At 44.6% G+C, this 24,766-nt stretch overlaps 1 protein-coding gene across 4 annotated transcripts in view; it reads left to right on the top strand.

Moving 5' to 3' along the window:
• PTCD2 (pentatricopeptide repeat domain 2) overlaps positions 1 to 24,766 on the top strand; it is a 298,424-nt gene that overhangs the window by 24,877 nt on the left and 248,781 nt on the right. For 3 of the 4 annotated variants that reach the window (XM_069627512.1, XM_069627515.1, XM_069627514.1), the window contains exon 2: positions 17,391 to 17,483. The exons of the other annotated variant lie outside the window; for it this stretch is intronic. In XM_069627512.1, coding sequence (XP_069483613.1) covers positions 17,391 to 17,483 — 93 coding nt within the window. The remainder of the gene's footprint in view (positions 1 to 17,390; positions 17,484 to 24,766) is intronic. 4 annotated transcript variants of the gene reach the window in all.

The following is a 24,766-nucleotide window of genomic DNA, read 5'->3' as shown; positions in this document are numbered from 1 at the left end:
TGTCTTCTCCGCTTCTCTTCGGTTCCTTGCAGTTCCAGTGTCGACTCTGACTTCCAGCCCAAGAGTCCTGCCTTTTATGCGAAAATCCCCCATTCACACAGCCTGGCTGTCAATTCCGCAGCAGGGGGGGTTGTCCGGCCCGGACCACCACCTCAGCCAATCATGGCAAAGTGCGACTTGGGTTTCCTAGGATACCCTGTGCAGGGGATGACTACACCCCTCCCTCACATTCAGCCCACCTAGACACCCAGGCGCCAAGAGGAGGGAATCTTTGCAGAAGCCCGCCAAAAGACGGTGAACAAAGAAGGCAAGCCTGGTTTGCCGTGCAAAATAAAACTCAAGAAGGACTTTAACAAAAAGAAATGGCGAATAAACCTGACCGGGGCCAAAAGAAAGAGCATTTGGTCAAGCGGGTTTATGGTCGAGGCTAATATAATAGCCTGGAACAATACCACGTTTATATAATATAATCGCGGTAGAAAAGTTAGGGTAGATACCACTGCCACCAGCCAAGTCTAAATGTTAAAAGAGCAAAACAAAGCTCGGAGAGGCACAGACAAAAAGGGATAGTAATTAACCCTTTCCAGTACTCCATGTAAGATGGGGTGCACTAGGTCTATAGTTTTAAAGTGACTGTGTAAAATTTTTATTTTTTTTAAACAGTTTTATTGGTTTATTCACACAAACAAACCAAACGTGCAGTTTATTAATAACATTTTCATAATAATTCGCTTAATAATATTCACTGCTTCCCTCATCCCTCCCTCCCCGTTCCGAGCCTACTACTTCTCGCATTCCGTTCCTTCATCCTACTGTAGGGTCTCCCCTTCTACGGGTTCCATTGGGTCTTGTATTGATCCAAACAGCTCTGCTATTAATAATTTCCAGGCCATCAGGGTCTCGGCCTCTTCCTCCCCCCCCCCAGCACTGCTCACTTCCAGCCATGCCATGGCTTCTGCCTCTGCCCATTTCTGCAAATCTCTCCACCACACCTCTAATCGTGACCTATGGCATGTCTTCCACCCCATAGCTATTCTCCTTTTTGCGAGCACATATGCCAGGTCTTTTAGTTTGCTCATATTCTGAAGGTCCCGTGGTCTGGGGAACCCCCCCAACAAACAGGCCCACACTGTATCCACCCTAATCTTGACTTCTCTCTCTGCAAGCTTTTGTGCCACTTCCCTCCAAAAACGTTGAATGACCGGGCATGACCAAAACATATGCACCATGCCCACATTCTCTTCATCACACTTGGGGCATGGCTGCCGTCCCACATTTTTAAACCTCGATATCCTCTGGCTGTAACGCTCACCTGATTCCCGCAGAGGCGCCGGTCTTGACTGGGTGAATGCCGTATCTTCAAAGGTGATGTGTAACACACGGTTGGCTCTTTGGGCTGGACCTCTGTGCACTGTATGTCTGACTCGAAGAGTAAGATGTCTGCAGATAGAAAATATGGGATTAATGAACTGGGGTTATTGGGTGCCTCTCTCCTCTTCCCTTTCTCTTCTCCTGTAGAACCCCAAAGGTTAACGCCCTCACCTTAGGTAAGTGAACGCCGAGCTCTCCATCTGCCTCGGGGCAGGGTGCCGTAACCAGTTTCTTCACTGGATAAGGGTGCAGGCCTCTTGACCTCAGAGGACTGCTATCCGTCGTTAACTGCACGAACGGTAAGTTCTGGGCACTTCAAATGTCTTAAAAGTCTTTTGTAATGATATCTCTTGTTTTGCAGGGTTCCGGCGATGGCGGATGGCGGGCTGATGAGAGTTGAGGATCAAACCCGCGTGAGGAATAGAAGCGCCTGGAAGCACGTAAGTAAGCGCTTGTAGCCTGCTTCACGATGCGCACTAACTGTCCCTTTTATCTTGCAGGTACAAGTTCGGAGCTTTAGAGAAGCTGAAGGGTGCTGGAATACCCACTGGATTCGGCGTGGGAAGGAGTAATGGCACGTGAGTAATAAAGTTGCCCAATGTCTTTAAACGCACCTTCTTTTGTCTTTCAGATGCGGGATGCAGCGCCGAAGGCCTCCGGAGCGTGCGAAGAGCTGGTAAGCTTTTGTCTTTCAGATGCCGGAATGCAGTGCGAAGACCTCCGGAGCATGCGAAGAGTAGGTAAGCCTTTGTCTTTCAGATGCCGGAATGCAGCGCGAGGCGTTGGTGACAGCCGATGGACCAGGTAAGAGATGCGCTGCCACTGAAGACCGTAGTGCTAACCTGTTCTTTCTTTGTCTTTACAGGTGCTGCTGAAGACTGGATTCCAGGATGGTAAGCCTTTGTTCCCTTAGGCCCAGGATCAGAAGCAGAAGACACGATGAGCGTTCTGCTACAGAGAATGCAGAATAACACAAAGCAAGATTCATCCATCGGGTGTGGTTTAAATAGCCTCCTGTAGTGCTTAGGTGTCTCCTTCCACAGCCACGCCTAGGTAAGAAAAGAGTTCCTGCTTTCCAGAAGAGTTCCAGTGTTCTGAATCTAGGGAGTGGCTCCTGCCCCACCCAACAGGAAAAGTAGTTATGAGCCCGGCGCTTCCAGCGCTGGGACTGGGCATCTTTATGAGCCTGGTGCCACTGGCGCCAGGACAGGGTCCAAAAGGTCCCAATTGGGACTGGCTGGCACTCGGAACCGGGGTTATGGGTCTGCTTCCAAGGGAGTCGGGCAAGTCCTGATCTTTTGGAAGCAGAGATCATGACACTGGGGTGTCATGTACGCCCTATGCGTGATATATCGCTGTATCTGCTTTAATCTCGCATTCCTTGAGACCCTCTTGTGGTACCCTTGGGCTCTTTTCCACAACCAATCATCCATCGGGGTTCCCACTTCCGCCTCCCAGTCTAGTCTCAATTGTACTACCTCTTTGCCAACTCGAGACATCATAATCTCGTATATTCTGGATATCTCATGTCCCCCCCTCCCCTTTATCATATATCGTGTCTATGGTAGCATCAGGTTCTTCCGCCAGTACCACTTCAGGCCATGTTCTCTTTATTCTCTGCACCAGTCTATGATACGTGATATATTGGCCCATGTGTAACCCAGTTTCCTCTCCCAGCAACTCAAAATCTGTGATAGTACCATCTTGCCAAATATCACCCATTGTTGCTAACCCAACTGGTTCCCAGTGGTTTCTGATTATCATCCTTAGTTGCTTGTCTCCTCCTGCCAGTGCAACCAGCGGCACCTGCGAGGGACATGGGATGGGTTCTCCATCATCCGGCATGCCCTGCGCCACATCCTCCACCCGAGCTTCATCAACTTAGGTTGCCCTTCCATTTCTGTCTCGGGCAACCACATCATCTCTTTCAAGTAGAATGGGGCACAATCATGTCCAAACAGCCTTGATTCAGAGGTCACTTCATCTGAGAGCCATTTAGAAACATATTGAAGTTGGCTCGCCACATAATACACCTTATAATTGGGCATTTTATGCCCCCCTTCTCTTGGAAATTCTGAAGTTTCCAGAGGGCCACTCTGTTCCGCGCCATGCCATAGAAAATCCCTGCACATACTGTCCAATCTACTGAAGAATTTCTTAGGTATCCAGTGTGGGATATTCCCAAAGTAATGCAGGAGCCTAGGCAGAACCACCATCTTCAGCATCGCTCCACGCCCCATCATCGCTAAAGGCAGCTTTACCCAAAACCTCATGCAGTTTTCGATCTTCTTGATAGCTACCTCTGTGTTGAACCTATGCTCCTCTGCCACTGAGTGGTATATGTCTATCCCTAGATAGCGAAACGTGCCTACCATCCATGGTATCTGTAGCACCGGTAGTTCTTCCAAGTGGACCCCCTTATATCCGCCTAATGGAAACATGCTAGACTTCTGAGGGTTCGGCGCTATCCCAGACATCTCTGCATATCTTTCCATTTACTTCCAGTATATATTGGAGGTTTTCCTCTGGGTGTCGTAGATATAACAGCACATAAACTGCATATAAGGATATTAAATGTTGTTCACCCCCGACCGCGATGCCTATCGTATCGTATTGTTGCCTCAGGTAGATCGCCAAAGGTTCCAGAGCCAGAATATACAGCATAGGGGACATTGGCAACCATGTCTGGTGCCCCTATGGAGTTGCCACCTCTCAAATATCACTGCTCTAGTTTTAACTCTGGCCAGCGGTTCGCTATATTACATTTTAGCCCACTGCAGGTATCCAGGACCCATCCCATAGCCGGTCAGGGCGGCCAGCAGCCATGGCCATTTCACTGAATCAAAGGCCTTTATTGCGTCCATTGACACAATTGCTAGCTCACCTTCATTTTCGTTTCCATATTCAATGACCCTGTGGAGCCTCCTAAGGTTGTTGGTTATGTTTCTGTTGGGGACATAGCCTGTCTGATCAGGATGTATTAATTTACCAATGACTCTCCTCAATCTATTTGCAAAGACAGCCGTCAATATTTTACTGTCTTGGTTCAACATCGATAGGGTCTGTATGAACCGCAACTCTGCCCAGGCTTATTTGGTTTGGGTAGCAGTATTATGACCGCTTCTCTAAGTGACTCGGGCAGTCTGCCCCGCTCATATGCCTTGTTCAGCATCTCCAGCAGCGGAGGAAGCACCTCTCCCTTGAATGTTTTATAGAATTTGCTTGGGAGTCAATCAGCTCCCGGAGTCTTACTAGTGGGCAACTGCCTCACCACCTCTTCTAGCTCCTCCAAAGTGATCGGTTCATCTAGCTCCTCTCTCTCTTCGGCACTAATATGCGGCAGTCCTATATCCTCCAGTGTTTCCGCTATCATCGCACAATTGTCCACCCCATCGTCTCCATATAGCCGCCCGTAGTAGTCTACAAACTCCTGGTTGACTCCCTCTTGGGTGTCCACCACCCCCCTGTCGTCTCTCATTATCGTCCTGATCATGGGTCTGGGGGTTTCGCTTTTATATAGTCATGCCAAGATCCTCCCAGGTTTATCCCCTCCTGCATGCGGTCTCTCTATATATGTTTTGTAGTTGAGGTTACACAGTCTCTCCCAGAGCCCAGCACACCTTTGCTGCAGCCTGAGTATCCCTACGGCGTCTTCTCTAGTTTTATTTCCTCCCTTTTGCGCCCTTTCCAATTCACTCTCCGCTTCCCGCAAGTCAGCCAGGATCCCTCCCGGCAGCCCTTTGGATTTTGATATAGCTACTCCCCTCATCACTACATTGAAGGCCTCCCACAGTGTGCCTGCCAAGTCCACGCTGGCAGTATTTGTCTCAAAGTAATTCACAATCTCCTCCCTCATATCCTCCCTAAAAAGGGGGTCCCTATGCGCTTCTGCTCTGAGGCGCCATGTCGGAATCCTCACCCTCGGAGGAGGATATTGCCATCCGAGGATCAAGGGCGAGTGATCCGAGAGGACCCTCGCTCTATATTGTACGTGGTCTCCGCCACTATCTCGGGTGTGCCAAAAACATAATCTAACCTCGTATGTAATTGCTGCGGGGCAGAATAATGCGAATAATGCCTCTCTAAGGGGTGTCGCACCCTCCATACATCTTCAAACCCAAAGTCATTTAGTAGTGTTTGCAGCGCCTTAGCAGATGGGGTAGGTCTATCTGTTCTCTTGTCTGATCTGTCCATTTTAGGGTTTAGTACACAATTGAAGTCCCCTCCCCAGATCACCGCACTCCCTGCACATATGCTGAGGTGATTACTCAATGTTTTAAAATATGCCGCCGTATTGTGGTTCGGGGCGTACGTATTCACCACACTTATCTCACTGTTTTCCACCAATCCCTGCATAATAACCATCCTGCCATCCACCTCAACCAGCGTCTGAAGCAGCTGAAATGGGACGTGTGGCGCCACCCAGCTAATCACTCCCCTGGCATATGCTGAATATGACGAACCCACCACAGTCCCCTTCCATTTCTTCCCAACCATCCCCAACTTGTCTCGTGTCAAATGCGTCTCTTGCAGTAGAGCTCTTTTGCTTGCGTAGGTATAGCATGACCTTATTCCTCTTCAAGTAACTATTGAGCCCCCTGACGTTCCAGGTAACAACTTAAAGATCCCCCATGGCATGGCAAAATTCCCTCTCCTCCCATTCACCTGTTTGGTCCAAATCCATTTGCTTGAAACGTCTGTATAGGCTCGTACCCCAACTTAAACTCCCCACTAAAAATACAACAAACCCCCCCACCTCCCAACCGTCCACCTCCCAATCCCTCACACCCCCAACAACACCCTCCCCAACTGTTGCCCAGCTACATCCCTGGATCTCAGGCACCCCCGCATTTACCCCTTTCTGGCAATAGCCCGTACTCGCGGCTCAGCAGGGTCAGGCCGCCCTAGTTGCTGTCTAACTACTAACTTCTCGGGGGTAGGTTGCCTCCATACTGCTGGTACTGTTAATCACATCTAGTGCTCCCCAGTCAATTTATGCTTTTTATTATCTATATTCAAGTCCAGCAGGATCAATAAGTCTGAAGGTGACATAATACAATTCTAGTGTTCAAACATAATTCAACGGGGGCTCCCCACCGCTTAGAACCCCAGTGGTCCTGCTGCATCCCCCTCACTTATCGTGTTTTGTGTGGTCTTGTTCCTCATCTCGATCCGGACAGCCCTGCAGGTCCAGCCACGCTGCCGTGTCCTCTGGGGTATCAAAAAGGAAAGCTTTACTTTTGTGAAAAACTTTTAACTTTGCAGGGTACAGAAGCATGTACTTCATACCAGCCACGGCAGTCTCCTCTTGACTGCCACATAGCTGTACCTCTGCCTCTGCACCAGCATCATGTAGTCAGGATACGCTGTGATGTTAGTAGATGCCCTTTCTATCGTCCCATCTTTGCGGAAGTATTCCAAGATTTCTTCTCTGTCTTTTTAGTTCAATATTTTCACAATTATCGCCCGACAAGGGGCCCCGGGCCGTGGTTTTCTCATCAGGGCCCTATGTGCTCGTTCGACAGTGAATCCATGCGAGAGCTTGTCTGCCCCTATCTCTTGCAGGATCATATTTTCCACATAGTCCGTGGGGTCCTGGCCCTCCTCCCCCTCCGGCAAGCCGACCACTCTGATGTTATTCCGTCTCGCCCTCTCTTCCGCTTTCTCTGCTCGGTTCTCTAGATTAGTCACCTGCTACTTTAATATGTGGACCTCCTTCGCATTATTTGTACTGGCTTCCGTATTGGTTTTCACCGCACTCTCCAGTCCACTTGTTCTTTCCGCCAGCGCCTTGACGTCTTGTCGCAGCAGGGTAACTTCAATTCACACAGCATCAATCTTGTTCCTGAGGGCCGTTCGTAGGTCCGCTATTGCTGTGCCCCATGTGTTCCTCAGCTCCGTTATTGCTGCTAGGACCTGTTGATTGTCCCCCCCTGGAGAACTGTCTGTGGAGACTGTCGCTGAGCCCAGTACCGGGGCAGTAGGAGTTCATGGAGTCTTAGCAAATGTATCCATTATGGGTTGTTTACTTTTGGCCCTAAGTCCTTTAACCGACATAACGCAGCCCTGTTTGTGTGTCCGGTTCTGGTCCACCAATGTCATACTAGTTCTGTTCCTCTGCAGCTCTACGGCTACACCAGAGCAATCTGGCCCGGGCGCGTTCTCTTCCGATAGCCGCTGTATGTGGCAACATGCGCTGCTCCCCGATTTCAGGTGGGTTGTGTTCTCCCACGTACCTTCCTTTGTCTGCGGCAAATTATCCTCTTTCAGGTCACCCCCTGTGTTGCCACCTGCACCTCAGCCTCCACAGGTATCCAGCTCACCCTGGAGCGTGTTTAGCACATTTTATCACGCCCCAATGTCCGCAGCACCGCTGCAGGGATGTCGGACTCCACTTCTCCGCTGTGTGTCACTCCCCAGGGGGGCTATACACAATCTTGTCCCCTTCTCCGGGGGAGCCTGTTTCTGCACACCTCCAGAGGGGGAGGGGGCTCGTGACCCTCTCCTCACTTCCCCTATTACAAGTGTTCGTGCACCTCCTCAACTGGCTTGTCTCAAGTCTTGTGCAGAGTCGCAGGCCGCCCTCCGCAGCAACAGTGGCGCTGAGTTACCTCAAACGCGATACCGGGGTTTGGCTGATTCTGTTTAATAGCCTTGTGATGTGCAGGGTCCCCCCATCTTACATCCTATAATGGTGCGCAGCCAGCCCGCAACGAAGCAGCACAGGAAGAGCAAGTGCAGAAAGCACAACCCGTCTCTCTACCTGTGTTGTGTTGCACTCAGGGCCATGCCAGTGAAGCTACTTATCTGCGCCCCTTAGTTACTGATCAGGTCCTTATGTCCACAGGCTGAATGCTTACTGTGCCCAGCACTTGGCTTATTGCCGCGGACCACAAGCCTCCTCTGATCCACCAGCTCTGCGGGCGTGCTGCCAATCCTGCTGCCAAGATAGGCCTGGCAGCTTTTAACAATCCTAGGGGCCGGGTCTGCAGTCGTATCTCAACAAGCAGCGGCCGGCCACAACGCGCTCCTCGCAGCGCCGCCTCGTTTCACCCGGTCGTCACTCTCCCTGGGGTATTGCTTGCTTCTTTGTCTGTGCATGCGGTCATCTTATCATTTACAACGCCTCTGCACGTCCTTTCTCCCTGATACTTGATCGCCACTCCAGCAGTCCGTCTCGCTCTCTTGCGCCGGTTGCTTTCACGGGTCCCTTTGTTCTGCAGCGGCCCCCATCTTGATCTCATACGGCCGCTGCAATCTGTGATACAAAGTGTCAGATCTCCCTTTCTCCTGGGCCGACACGCTCGCGGGTGGATGCGCCCTTCACCAGTCACCTTCATACGTCTATGCAGTCATTTTCGTTCTGCAGTCTGTTGTCTGGTAGCCCAAGCTACTACGAATCCGTCGTCTGATCACGGAGCATGATGGAGTCACAGCCTACTCCATGGCTGCCAGGCCATGCCCCCCGTGACTATGTAAAGTTAATGGCAACTTTGCCTATTTCTGGGGGACGGTAGTCAGCCCCAGAAAATGGAGTCAGAGGGAAGTCTCAGAGACAACCCTGTGCTACTGCACTGAAGGTGCTGTGTAACACACACAAAAATGGGGCTCATGGAGTGGTGTGCTCCAGAGTCCAAGATCACACAAACAGTAGAAATACACATGGCAAAACATAGGTAATGGTGGGAAAAAGGCTCACACTCTCACCAAGTTGAACAAATAAACAGCAGAAATCCAGCAAAGCTGCTGGGGGACTCACTAGGTGAGGGGAATTAGCCATAGAATTAGTGTGTGTGAGGTGCGTGTGAGAAGCACCAGGATTTGTATCCCCATTCCATTCTCAGTGGTGTTCGGTGTACGTCGCTTCTTGTTCCATGGCTACTCCAATGATATGGAGTGATGTCTTGGTAAGTACTTTCTTAGATCAGCCCCTGAAAAATAGGTGCTGCTTTCTGAGGGCCAGTCGCTGGGGAGAGGGCTGAGTGAAGAGGAATCGCCTTGATGTCCTACATGAGAGTTCCAAGCTTTTTCTCTTATTTATTTATTTTGTATTAGAGCGCACTACAGCCCATAGGCAACGAGGCGCTTTAGGGAAACTTAAGGAGGCTTGCTTGCGGGTTACAATAAGTAAACAGTTGTTACCATTTGATACGTTACAGTTGTTCAAGAAATTTTTCTTATACAGGCCCTGTATAAGAATATAATTTCTTCTCTCTGGTGTCCAGGCTACTGACAATAAGGCATGATTGAATGGGTCCAGCATAGAGGTTGGTTTGGGTGTTTTTCCCCCCCAAATGCCACCTCCATGGGTGTCATTGCTTATCGAATGGATTCCCCAGTCCCCAAAGACCCCCTTTGGTTTCAAAAGAGGGTTGCTGCTCAATAGGACTGTCACAAGACTAAAGAAGCTCTTCATGTGTTTCAAAGTACAGTGCTGTGTAACTTTAACACGGCATATATATGTGCTATATAACCGGCCATAATTCGTAGGCTGCTATCCTTGGCCTCTCAGGATGGCCCCTAGGTGGAGGGATTGAGGGATCTGTCCCTTATAGGCTTCCAGATTCCCCACTACTTTAGGTGCGTCAGCATCAATGCCCTACTCTTCCCTCCCAACTTCACACTGGAACAACCCTGCTTTTATTCTATATGTTTTACTCCTGATTGATGAGGGGTTTGCCTCTGCCTTCTTTTAACATCCGGTAAATTTTGTGCTTTTAGCAAGCTTTGTCTATCCCGCCCCACCACTCTCCCCATAGTATGATCTAGGAGAGCATTAACAAGTTATCAAACATTTTGGATTACATCCATTCATTTGTTGCGGAAGTTCCCACAATAAGATTGTACATGGTACAGCATGCCTGACGATGAAACGCCAGGTTTCAGGTGATTTGCTCTTTTTCCTGCTAGGTTAGGGGTGAGTGTCACTAATGCGAAACCAGTGCAAGTTGGCAACCAAACGGTACAGTCACCCATAATGTATCGGCAGACCTTCGCGTCATGGCAGCTAAGGATGCTACATCAGTGTGACTGTAACATATTCACACGTTTGCCTTACGCAGTAGTGCTCAACTCCACTTCTGGACGTAGATTATTTTATATTTTCACTGGTAATAAATAGATTGTGTATTGAAAGGGAGAGATTCTTTTTTAAGTAATAGAAATGGAAGGTACCTGGACACCTTTTCTGGCTTACATGGCTGAATGTATGAGTCTTGTGTGCTATCCTTTCCAAGTTGCTTTTTAAAAAATGTGTTAGCCATCTAGTTTAGGTTAATGAAACTGTTGTTTCTAATATGTTGTTTTTGTACGACTTAATTAAAAAATAATTTCAGGCCTCCTCCACAGGTAGAGATTCCTTTTGGCTAGTGTTCTTTAAATGGCCCAGTCAATTGCCAAAAACCTTCCCATGGCTAGATAGTGTGAGAAACCTGAGGGCATCCTCACACCTACTCCCTGTGGATCCTCATCTCAGGTGGCCAGGGAAAGGCCATCGCTTCTGGATCCTGACCCTGCGGGTGGAGATGCGAGTGAGGATCACCTCGGTGTAAGGTCCTTGGGGCTTGGGGTGAGGATGTCCGCAGGCGAGGTATGTTATCCCCTTTTCATTGTGATAACAAACCTTACCCTCCCCCTTCCTTTATAGGCTGTTGCCAATCTCATTCTATCATTTCCCCTCAGTCACACCACTAAAGTGCTGGGATGAGGAAGAGGTGACTAGGAGCAGTACTCACTAACATGTCATTTCACCACTCTGGTACTGAGACGAGGAAGAGGCCTGAAAGCTGTTATGAGGGTCAGGCATGTCCAAAGAGCACTGGTATCTATGGTCGGGCAAGGCTCAAGGACTCGCACCTGAATCCTGTTAAGTGGCTGCAGGTGCATAAAAGGTGGAGGCGACAATCAGAGAGGGAGACCAGTAGGAGAGAAGCCGGGCCATGTCCGTCAGGCCTGCAAGGATAGAAATCTTGTCAAGAGGGAGGCTGACGGGGAGGATCCTGTCTGGAGGTCAGGATGCCGGCAAATACCCAGGAGAGACTGCGAGGCCTGGGCAATCCGCCAGAGCTTCACAGCTTTCTGCATGAGTCATAGACGTCTGTATGTGGGTCATAGATGAGACTCCAGTGCTGTCAGCTCCCGGCAGCATCCGCGTGTGGTGAGTGGAGCTGCCGGCAACCCTCAGAGGGGTTTCCAAATTTCGAGCGCGGCTTGCAGCGTTATAGAGACGTGTAAGCGGAGCAGAGAGCAAGGAAAGAAGACGGTCCGAAGGAGCCGCCAGGGTCAGTTGAGCTAAAAAAACGGGAACTCTTGCTCCGGAGCACTCCTGGGGCTTTTGTGAAGCAAATGTAATTGCCAGATGAACGAAAATCGATATGCAAGAGAAAGTGAACCCAAAGTGAGGGGTTATATGAGAAAGTTGAACTATGAGAGAAAGCCTCGTGAATTAAGCATTATTGAATATCGAAATAAAGGAAATGTCTGAGAAGCATATGAATGGAAAGCAAGCAGGTGTGAAATGCACGTAATAAATACTGAAAGGCAATGAACGAATTCTGATATAAAGTGAAAAGCAAACTAACATTACTGAAGGGTTGTATCAAAAAAGGAAGTCTGGGCGATAATAATCTAATATATGTAAGTTGCGTCACTTTTCTATCTCGACCACAATTCTTGTGTCTGCCCAAGGATATAAGAAATAAAGAAAGATGTGTGCTCTGGGTGTCGAATCAGAATGCGCTAATCAATTGATCTGTAAATAATTCAGAAATAGATTTTTTGAAGGATTAATCATTATTAAATAGTTCATTTTTCAAGAGTTATTCATTTTTGGTTTCCCACGCATTGAGGAATGGCGTCCTAGACAATTGTATCCAGACATGTTTCATTATTATAGGACTTAACATGTGATCAGTCTAATTTGGAAAAGAGCAACGCAAAAAAAAATAGAAATCAAAACAAGCAAAAAAAGTTGGAAGACATGATCACAAATTAAATTGCAAGAATCATGTGAAATTGCTATATGCATTGTAAATCCTCCTTATGATACACTAAATTCAGGTGGGGAAACACGTGTAGAGGTACAAAGAATTGCCAGTAAAGGAACCCAAAAATGAATAACTCTTGGAAAATGAACTATTAAAAAATGATTAACCTTCAAAAAATCTATTTGTGAATTATGTACTTATCAATTGATTGGCACATTCTGATTCGGCAACCACAGCACCCCTCTTTCTTTATTACTGAAGAGTGTGAAATTATGTGGTGAAGGAAAGTAGACCCCACAGAGTGAACTTGGTGAAAAGAACACATTGTGGAAAAGTGAAGAGACTGGCAAGAGAAACAAAGTGAAAGTGAATCAAAAGGATTACCGAGAAATATACGATTACGAAATTACCGAGGGAGAAAAAACCAAAAGTTATTTTTTCGTAAATAACTTTCGGTTTTCTCTCCCACGCCTACTTTGGACTACCAGCTCCCACCCACCCCCTTACTTACCTTCTGGTGGCACACAGGAAGTGTGCCTCCGCCATCCCCCTGCAACGCTCGTACCCTTCACGCACATGGAAGTAAACCGGCGTCACAGGGTCCATTTCGCCCTTTTGTTTTTTTCTTGTCCCCTGCTTTCCTTTCTATGGAAGCAGGGGACACCCCCAAGGACCGGAATGTCGATAAAGGAGAGCGGGGGGACACCCCTGCAACCTTGCTCCCCTTGATCGACATTTATTCCATTTGTTTTTTTCTAACACTGCTTTCAACATTTTCTCACTTTCATTTTTTTTGTTCTTGTGCAATATTTGTACAGATTCTGAACCAGAACACAGGGGCAGTGACAGAGAAACCTGTGTGGGCAAAAAAGCCAAAGGTTAACAGTTGCATGACCTGTAATGGGTGGACCATGTGGTCCGACAACTGCGCCTATACCAAGGATACCCTGTTTGTGAAAACCAAGGAACCATACAGATACGCATGAAAGAGATTGCTGAAGTGGAAGCAGAAGAGAGCAATCTGTGTACACTCTTAAGAACTCGGAAGGAGTTTAAAGTTGAATATTACGAGACTAGACCAAAGTGTGCACTTGTGAGCTGGCAAGCTGGACAAGTTTTTGCCTTGGGGAAGGGGACCTTGAGGCCCATTTGGAACTGTGTTATCTTCTTGGGGAAGGGAACACCAAGACTTTGTGGAACTATTTTGAACTTGGGAAAGGGGAGCTGGAATGTAAGCCAAGAGCTGGAAGTAGCGCAGAACTTTATTTTGGAACACTACTTAGCTTGTTGTTGACATCCCTACACATTGGGCCTCATTCCGAGTATGGAGGTAGTCATGGCGCTATTTGCGCCATGACTACCTCCCATACCGGTTCCGAGTCTGACCTGGTTCAATGGGGATTTACCTGTCCATTCCGACATTGGAGGGACCGGTAAGTCCCCATTGTAAAAACCATTCCCCATTCCCATTTCAGCCCCCATAGGGCTCAATGGGAATGTGGAAGTAGCTAATAACGGTACCGCAGTTTGCGGTACCGTTATTAGCTCTAAAGTCCCTTAACGGGTCCCGTCCTTAACACCTGGTCAGACCAGGCGTTAAGGAAGGGACCCGCTAAGGGAACTCAGAATAGGGCGCAAAGGGATTACTGGCACCGGTGTCCTTACCGGTGCTGGTAATACCTTTGCGCCCAACTCATAATGAGGCCCATTGTTTACCATTAGTTGTGAGGGCAAGCATAGGTTTTGGACACAGACAGACTTTTAAGTTGAACTTTACTCACTGTCCTTGGTTTCTTTAGGTAGGGAAATCCAACTTTAGCATAGGGTAAGTTAGGCCTTACACCATCCTAACATTTAAGTTAATAACAGTATTGTATTTGAACATTGAATCTATTGTTTGTGTCTTACTTCATGATGCCTTCACAATAGGCAAGACTCACGTTTTCCACCAAAAAAGCATTGGCCCAGACATGCCTGCTATTCCATGCCTGTGGTGGGTGGGTCTGGTAGGGAGCAATTGATAAGATGGTATGGGGAACAAGGTAACCCGCATTCATTGGCATCTCTCTCTAGCCAAGTGTGTAGAGATTGTTCACCCTCATTGATGTCCTTGAATTCACTAGGGGAGTCCTTTGAAGAAAATGTGTGCTTGCTGCAGTCTTTGGTACCCAGTTCCTGACTTACTTGGTGATATGCCCCCTCCTCCTATGTGCTTCTCTAGGGAGTTGTTCTTAGGTGCCCTTTTATACTCCACTGCTCCTCTTGATCGTCTTGGAAACTCCTTGCAAATCTCCAGCAATTAGTATCTTCCCAGGAAGGTTTAGCTACTTTAGGTGCAATTTCTCTACACAGGTATCTTCTTTTCCTAACTTGGTACACTTTTCAACCCTGTCAGCACTCCATTTGCCTAGTCAGACTGCAGTATGCCATTGTTTCAAACTGTGTATAGTTTTTGAGGCTGTAGCTCTTTTCTTGATCCAAATAGTTTCTTTTTAGTACAGCATAGCTGGGCGCCAAAGAACTGCTTTTGACATCAAATGTTTTTATCACTATTTAAGATCTCTTTTCTGGTCACTAAACTGTTTATCATGGATTGTCTAACCGCAAATGGCATGAGATTGGATGTTAAGCTTGCAGTTCGTAGTTAACAAAATACATTTAATCAAAGTACTTCAGTAATTGTACAGAAGTTTCACCGTCGCCACGGTTTGTAGCAATATTTAGAAGGTTGCTTGCTATTGTGTTCATCCCAGACATTTTCTCAAGTACCCGCAACCTTGAAGTACTGAGAAGTCTGGGCATCGCAACACAAACTATATTAGTGTTCTACAAATGAATAAAACTATTTAGCAAGTGATCCAATATCATGTTGCCAAAACAATCTCTGCTCCCACAGGCAGGGCTCCAGATAAGGTGCGTACTAGGCCTTTTTACGCATGAAATACGCCAGCTTTATTATTTTCCTGGGTACATTTACAGACCGGTTTAGAGCAGAGGGCAATGCAAAGGTCAGGTTACTTGACAGAAACCAGAAGGATTCTTGTGATTTTTATCAACATGGATATAATTGCAAGCCACCTCTAAAACAGAATGTATTTCTCTGAAGCCTTTAAAAAAAACCTGCACACTGATAAAGGGAATGGTTTCTTTCCATTCAGCTTCAGAAGCACTGTGCATGTTTTCCTAGAAATTGCAATTGAGAATTATTTTTTTTTTGTTTAACAAGTTATGCTTTTTTTCCAGTGAAAGCAAACCCATATTGAACAATTGTATTTTTCAGAGTTCCGGTGCTGTGGGCATAATCATGTAGAGGCAGATAATTTTTACACTTATAATTTAATATACACTCTAATTATAAAAACAGTGTGTAAAATGATGACTATGCACAGTCTAGTTTACATCCATTCAACCTTGCAGTCAATGGGCTACATTACTCGAAATGGTCAGTGGCAGCAGAGTTTTTGCTCAAGGGTGAGTAATTGTCATTACACTGATCACAGGTGTTCTAGCGTCTCACATCTTCAAGACTACAAATGAAACATCCAAAACCTGACTCTCAAGAAAGTGCAAGCGCTGTTCAAAAACAAACAAATGAAAGTTACATTGGTAATTGAAATAGAAACTCAACAAAACCTGTTCCTTTGATAATCCAAATAGGTATTTAACTTCATGTAGCGCTTCATAAATGGTTGTCATACATCTAGGTACTGTGATCATTCTACCTCATTCGATACTCAGTTAACCAACCTCCGAAGGATGTTAGCCTATAAGATAGCTCAGCCGGTTGAGCACTCGTTGCTGCAATCTATGCGTGATCTGTGGGTGGCGGGTTCGAATCCCAGCAAGTCCAACTAAGCCTTTCATCCTTTCGAGGTCGAGTACCAACTTTGGTTTGGTGGTAATTGTGATAAATAGGTTCTATGTACAGCGCTTTGCCAAAAGAGCTATATAAATAACCATTTGACCACTAGATTAGATATAGAATTTAGCATGGAGTCCTTGCCTCTCTGCACTGTTGTATCATAACATCGGCATACCATTAGGTAGTAATAGCTCCAGGAAATTAGGACTTTCATTAAACATCAAAAGACAATTCTGCTATTGAATCTCAAAACACACAATACAAATTCATGTATGCTTTACTATATAATTGGCTAGGTTTTTGTGATTTCAACATTTAAATATATACAGGAGAGATCAAATGGCCAGAAATAATGAAAGGTGTATTCTGTCACAATGCATAAAGCTGCCGTACGGTAATGATTTCCATACAGTTTTTTCACACGTTGGCTGGATGTCGCATACATTTTACTCTCTTGCAAAGGAGAAAAGTAATTTTTACTCTCTTAAAATCACATTTACTCTCAAAGTTTAAAAATGGAGAGTAGAATACTCCCACCTCAAAATCTTATCTGGAGCACTGCCCACAGGTATGTTTGGTGAAGCTGGAATGGCATGTCACACTGCTTATCCCAGTGCACTCTACTGTTAAACATTTGGCAAACAACCTTTGTACTGACTGGCAGATGTGAAAAATTCCTCATGGAGTGCTGATGTTAAATTGGCTTAGTAGCCAAAGCTCTATGTTCACCTCTATATGTGATCCACCAAAGACTGTGATTACTGGCATACTGGTGCATACTGTGTGAACATGAGCGTTCGTTATCAGTGCTGCGCCCAAGATGCAGATGTGTCCAGAAGTAACATTCCCAGTGCTCTAAATCTAAAAGCGTGTTAGTTAATCCGCTTGTTTATTCGTACTTTAACATAAGAACCCATTTCACTATGAGTGGAAACTGTCTCCTTCAACCATTCCAAATTTGGCGAGGGCTTTGGAATATGCTCGAGGACGTTGTTTAGGTGAGCAGGTTTGAGCTAACTGAACACAATAGCCATTGACCACCCTTACTTAAATGGAACATTCCAGACTTAATTAGACAATACACAGTGACCGTTGCTGCATAATGAGTGTAAAAAGAGACACAAAAGGTTATCCTGCATCTCAAATGAGTCTGTTACTCTTTGACTTCACAGCAAACCGTTACCTGCTTACCGATGATGTACTGCGCCTGCAAGAGTTTCAAGAGAAGAAATTAGCAATTGCTTATCAAATTTATGGTAACAAAGGTAAACCTCTTTGATTTGTTTACTAATCTATTGGCATATTCTGTTTTCATTTACTTTTTTTCTCAATGAAATGACTAAAAAGGTCTATTAACAAAACGCTTGGTTTGAAATATTAATGCATATTGGTTGGTCTCCTGCATATTTTCAAATTTGGTAAATGGAATATCTTCTCCTTGTGGCAAGGACCATTCAGTGCTCTCATAGGTATAAAAAAAGGAGTGATGATTCTTCACTCATGGGTGGTAGTAATCCAGAACTTAATCTCCTTCGTCTCCTGCTTGGAGAAACTGCCATTGGTCAGACCCTGCAGATGCATATACTGGGTCTGATTCCTGGAGAAATTAATTCACAGCTGCATCCTGGAGCATGGGCTACCTTTTGGTAAGGGGTATCCTTGCAGCTGGATTTGTTCCAAGTGTGGTAAAGAGCAATGACGCAGTACGAAACATGTCTCATAGTTCCATTTCTACTTCTGGAACACATGTGTTCTTTGAGCAAGTCCCAATGGGATATAGTGGTAGAGTAACGTGGCGTTCTTGTGGTACTGGATGACATACTGAAAGCAGACTGCAGTTGCCTTTACCATGCCCAGGTGCCAATACTCTCCCTGGTGATAGTCTGCTCTGGCTCAAGCTACAGACACATACCTTTCTTAAGAAGTCAGCACCCATCGATTTCTGCATTCAGTTGTAGTTAAGCAAACTTGCTCCTTAATAGCCAGTGTTCCTCAGAAGACGCTACCCAATTTTCTACAAATTCCTTTGACTCCCTCTCGTAAGGGGATGTGCATGTTTACCATTGGCCCAACATCAATCTAGCCTTTATCAGCATCTTTCATAATATAAAGTCTCCCGCGGCTATGTGTAACCCATACAATCAGCTAAGGGTTGATCAGTAGCCTCTCTGTTACTTAAACTATTAACTAGAACACCAAGGGTAAGTCTATTTATACCTATAATGAGGTTTTTATTTCCATTCTTACCGGGAATTTATACATATATCATCACACTCAATCACAATCTATAGAGAAAGTGGTTTTACTAAACAGATTTTAATATGTAAATACATTTTATCAGAGAAGTAGAGCAGTACAAGACTTTTATAATATGTTGATGATGATCTCCAACATAGAGAGGAAGTTCAATTTTGTCACTTCCAGCAATTAAAACACAGAATCAAGTATATAAGTCACAACAAAAGAAACATGTAAGGCATTTTACATTAGATAATGCCAATGTACTTGGATTTTTCTAGTGCTATATCTGCACGTCAGTGTATGAATACTTTAATGGCCACTCAGGTGCCAGCAAATAGAAAAATCCAACAACTTGTACTGTGAACACACGACACTTAGATTATAAAGGCACCTCTGAACGAAGGGTCCTTTCTAAGGATCTAAAACTTAGTGTAGACATATGACATAATATAATGTCTAGAGTTTTTAACACAGTCTATGGCAACCATTCTACACATAGATCTAAAAACACATGAGTCCTGCTCATGCTATATCAGAGTCGACCGGTTTCATAACCATATCTCATTCTGGTTATCTTCATCAGGACTTTGTTTGATAAGGTCTTGATTGCCTGTTCTGGGAACGCTGTCTTGCGCCCTTACGTGTGTATTCCTATTCCTATAGGGTATAGATCAAAGAAAAACAGAAAGAGGAGTGGTTACATGATGTACCATCCAAATTTTCGAATTGTATACTGCTATACCTCTATTACTAATTATGGGTGTATCATTTGATATCACTAGGCTTACTTATTGAAAGGGACAACTAAATGTGTCCATAAATATGCCTATTCTTACATAAAACATCAAAGGGAAGGGTGAGGGAAAGGTAAAGGGGTGAGGGAGTGATAAACAACAGGCACGGGGGAACTCCATAGCCTAGACCAAAAAGTCTACAGGTGGAAAAGGGTGAAAAGAGGGTGAAGAAATCCCCTTATAGCCCATTTTTCTTTGTGCGTGATCTTACCACACTTTACTGTGGACCATCACTGCTCAGAAAACATCTTGGAGGAGAGCGCACCAAATAGCACATTACCTATTTAAGCATTGGCTTATATACAATCTGCAAATAATAGGCAAATGCGCTATAAGTATACACGAAAAATATTAAATCCATACATTATTTTTGACACAAAAACGACCGTTGATGTTATGAGCTATATAAACTTCTCAAGGGATGGTATGGACATCTTTGAAACTAAGTACAACAACGGGCGTGCAAAGTTTCCTAGAGCACGGGTGCGACTAAGTACATGCATTATTCTTAACAAAGCAGCACTTGTTTCATAGGCTTTACAAAAAGCGCCTATCGTCTTGATTATTCAATAGCTGCATCCAACAGAGCTGTGTCTGCGCAGTGTTTCTAAGTTATGGACACCTTTAAAGTCGAGGACAGCAACGAACGTGCAGAGTTTCTTAAAAACACGAGTGCTGCAAAATATATGCATTATTCTTACCAAACAGCACTTGTTTAGTTTGTTTTACAAAAATCGCCTCTCACCTTGGTTACTTCAAAGCAGCATACATCAAAGCTTCACTGTGTCTGCGCAATGCATCTAAGTTTCAGCGAGCTGGTGTTACTGTTACAACGCTATCTGCTAAAGTGACTCGATAGCATGAATGCTAGCCAAGATGGGCAAAGTGGACTATATGGTTTAACGGCCATCTTGCCTCAGGCTACCTAAACAGCCATCTTGGATAGGGCAACTAACGTGTATATCTCTATCCACAGGACATGTCTATATACATAAGGTAAACAGCTTTCCGGCACGTGTAAAATCGTCCATAATTGTGGAATAATAAACATTTTTCTTGCACACACAAAAGAATCTTAAATCTTTTCGCGGACAAAAACGGGACTAATGGAACATCATATTCTAAGTTAGATGAAGTATTTGTGACCACCATATATTGGCCCATGGAAACGTGGGCCATATTATCTGTGTAGGGCTATAACACAGCTTTATGCGGGGATGGAATCCTGTCTCTTGTATATTCATAATGTCCTCAAGTGATACACAGTGTGTTATCGTGTCCTCATGAGAGTTACATTAATTACTCACTGATCACATACAAAAGGGTTCATCATTGCAAGGACACAATTTTTGACAAATATGTCCCGTACATAATTCGATCTTTCTTTAAAAACAACCATTTCTCAGCTAAGTAGCATTTCTGTGTGCATATATACATATATCGATTCAAATTAAATGTACATTTAAATACATGTAGCAGCACATGGAGAAACCGATCTTTTTACACTACTACAGTGTGTTGGATTAATATTAGAAATCTAGTTTCTGCTGGCAATCCTGATCATGCATAGTTGTTATACAATGGAAGGGGGGGGCCGCTATTCTCTCTGTGTAGCAAACAGGAGGAAGTCTAAACAAAACAACCCCTGGAGGAAAAGGGTATATCCTGATTATCTATTATTGCAGAAGACCTCTATGCTGTTTAACTAGGGAGAACCGCTTTACTGCTACAGAAGGGGCAGCCAAGCGGGGAAGTAGTTCTGTCAGAGAGATGGCGCCGAGAAGCAAGCCACCCGCTCTTTCATGAATGTAAATGCATAGCTGCTTAACCCATGGGATCAGCTGTAACTGTACAATGAGTGATAGCAAATATGTCAAACATTATTCATGGCAGCAAAGGATGCTTAATAAAGGTTCCGGCTCTCACCTTCCTTTGTGCAGTTTTTGTGTGTTAATTCCTCGAATTCAGATTAATGGAAAAGTGTACTTGCCTCAAGGGCTTCAACTAAAGATAGATATTTTATATCTCACAATTGGGCTTCTTCCACCACCCAATGACATCACGTTTTACAGATGTGATTAGATGTTCATGCAGGACTGAAGCAGTTTGATAAAGTAGGATTTATAGATCATGTAAATGCAAAAACCAGAATTACCTGGTTTGTATTGATAAATCTTGATTGTAATTCATGTGAATTTAATGTAATAGTTATGTGAGATGTCTTTTTGTAAAGGTTTTGAATAAACCAAATATAAAAAACAAAAAGTACGATTTTAAAGACACTCTGTTAGCCATATGCTGTACCCAAGCCCTTTTTGTGACACCCCGGTAGCACTCTCTAAGGTGGTGTTGCCTATATTTGTTGTGATGCCAGCAGCACATATAGTGTCTAAGAATGGTACTGATGGTAGCAGTCCCGTCCCCGGTTGCTGTGCTTGGAATGCCTAACAGTTTCTTATAGATGCTACAGTAGGGAGTGCAAAAATTGCAGTCCTGGAGTCATGCTGAAAACGATTTAGCACCCATCAAACGTAAGATTCCCAGCTAGCTCTGTGACTGGGTTTTGAATCTTTGGCAACAGCATGATGGATTCATGAAGAACGTATCATCACTGTTCTGTCTGAAGAAACCTAATATGCACAAACCAGAGACCTTACTACTGGAGATTTTTCGGAAGGTGCCTTTGAGTGTTTAGAAAGGTAAAGCCATACGAAGTTCTGTATCTGGGAGACCAGCAGCAACGCTCTTCAAGTGTTAATTGGGCTTGTCATCTAGTAAGGCGAGCATCAACAAAGTAATCCTTCCAGGCTACCAAGAGGTGGTGCTGTAAAAAAAAAAAACAATAAGGAACCATGTTCATCCTATCTCGGATCTGGAGCTACTGAGCAAGTGGTTCACTGTTCAGGACATTGCGCATGCTCGTTAGCGTCTACAATCTGTTTTGGTCTGGTTGATATTCCATGAATCAGTCCGTTTTGCAGTGTTTTTCATTTTTTCATATAATGTGGAAACGTCTAAGGCTTGATCTGAAATACTGACTACATTTAAAAAAAAATGCCTGTGGTTTTGCTGATGGCAACTTTGGTGTTCGCTGCTGCACTTCACTGTATTATGTATTCCTAGGCAGAGGATTTAATTTCACTGTCACAATTTATAGTCCCTAGGAAAGTGCCAAATGATAAAGTTCTGCATGAAAACCTGGATATGTAGGCTATTGGTTAAATTCTCAGATGCAAAACTATGTTGTAATCCGGCTTCTCTGCTTGACCATATAGTGATTTAGCCAATTTACTTCCTCTCCTCGTAGTTCATTTCTTGGTTTTGTCAGAATTGTGAGTTCTAAGAAATGGATTAAATAAGAGTATAGTCAGCTATATAGATAATTAACTCGAACAGAGAACATTATTTAATTCAAACCATATAAAATGTAATACATGTTTATTGTCCAACTGTTGTAGGGACATTTTATAGTTCTTTAATACAGTACTTAATAGTCTATTACATTTTGAGATATCCAACAAGGAAAATATATACATGGAATATAGAAGTTGTCAACTTAATGTTAGAAAACGTTTAAACTTTTGTTCTTTAATATTGAAAATGTTCTTTTTATTAAACACAATCTAAAGGCCTCAAATTTGGGTAAAAAGGTATGCGGCAAATGGTTTGGGCCTTGGCCAAAGTAAACTGGTAACTTAAGTTAGGGGAAATATTTGTTAACCCCCTGTGCCACTCAAAGATTATACTTCATAGTTTTAAAGACAATTTATCTTCAACTCAACACAAATAATAGTCGTAACCAAAATCTTGTTTTTTCAGGCTATGTTAAATCTACTCGACCACTGGCATATTGCAGTACTTTGTAGGATGGTCAAGTACCATTTTCATGGTCCACGACTGTTTGATTAAATGTCCCTTCTGAATTGAGTTAAGTACTCTGTTTGCCCGGGGGTCGGCCTGCTCCTGCTGTTGCTTTATCTAAGGAGGGAAAACAGGGGTGGTTGCTGAGAACTGCAAGTATTAAGCGCAAATAATGGTGTCTATGTGGCCTAGAACGGTGTCCGGTTAAAGGTTCGAATCCAAAATGATCGAATGACATAGGGTCGAGTCAATAGGACCTAAAACAAAAGGGTCAAATTTTCCCTTTTTAAATATATATTTTTTGGGGGGGTTTGTATAGGAAAAAAAGTGGTTTTTACTACAGAAAAAGGGGTTGGGGGACCCCCCCCCAAAAAAAATTTAAAAAATAAAAATTGACCCTTTTGTTTTCGGTCCTTTCGATTCGACCCTTTTGTCATTCGATCCTTTTCAGTCGAACCTTTGACCTATAATCGCCTAGAACTGGTGTGGTAAAATTAAGGGCATGCATTACAACAGTCAGTATTTCCAAATACTCACATCAGACCCAATATTCACACAGCAACCTACTGGAAGAGGCTTTTAGCTACCGGATTCAGGTCTGTAGAGGATTAATTATATGTTGTGAATGTGTCTTGTTATATCATTGATTATACGTCATAAAAAGGATTCTGTATCAATGTATGTATATTTGTAATTTATAAGCTGAACCCAAGACTTTGGCAAGCTTGGTGCCAAAAGCTCCAGTGTTAAGGGAAAGAACCATTGGGAGAGGTTTGGCAAAACGTACACATTTTCTGGAATGGAGTTGTTTAATGGCCTTCTGAATGTGGTGCATGAAGCTTTGTTTGGGGCTTGGGTGGCCAGTGAGGCGAGATGTGTTCATGGAGGGCGAAGGCTAGCAGGGCACAGCCGGCGGCAGCAACAGTTTAGGTGGCACCCAAGAGGTCACAGCTTTAGGGGCTGTGACTTCAGCAGCAAGCACAGGCCGACCACCACTTGTTTATTGTGGAGAGTGAGTACCCAGAGCCAGGAAGCTAGCTGAAGCTTCCATTGGAAGTTCTGCGCCATAGAGAGAATGTAAGAAATCTTAGGAAGTCGTAAAGACAATAGAACCGTGACACACATTGGACCTATGGGCTCTTTTTGTGTACATTCCTGATAGGATAGCTCGGAGGTGAGGGGCTTAGTAGCAGGGGCAGCTGCATTGAATCTTGAATCCCAGAACCTGTGGTATCCCTGGCTGATATGGCCACAATGGACCCAACTCTCCCCTGGGGAAATGGCAGACTGGTTACCCAATGTAGAGCCTCACAATAGATAGGCACATTGTCGCCCTTCAAGTACAATTAGCTGGAGATGTCCTGTTCCCAGCTCATTTCTATTCATGAAGGGCCCTGCTCATCCATTTTCATAAGTATGTATTGAGTCAACAGGAGGCAGTGCCTGTAAACCCTTCTTCATTCCTCTGCCACTGCTATTGTGCAGTGGAGGCTTACCCACACGGGGCAAATGGGTGGTATTTTCGGGACCCTCCAGGTCTCCTCTCAAAGAAACCCAGAGAAGAAAGATTTTTAAAAAGTGCATTTGCTTTATCGAGCACGTGACTTTAACTCTCTCCATAATAATACAAATGTAGTGTTTCCATTTCCAAA

The sequence above is a fragment of the Ambystoma mexicanum genome, chromosome 6p (genome assembly GCF_040938575.1).
Source record: "Ambystoma mexicanum isolate Mex_15411 chromosome 6p, UKY_AmexF1_1, whole genome shotgun sequence".
Taxonomy (NCBI): Eukaryota; Metazoa; Chordata; class Amphibia; order Caudata; family Ambystomatidae; genus Ambystoma; species Ambystoma mexicanum.
Note: the sequence above shows the minus strand (reverse complement) of the source record. Positions and strands in the feature narration are given on the sequence as shown.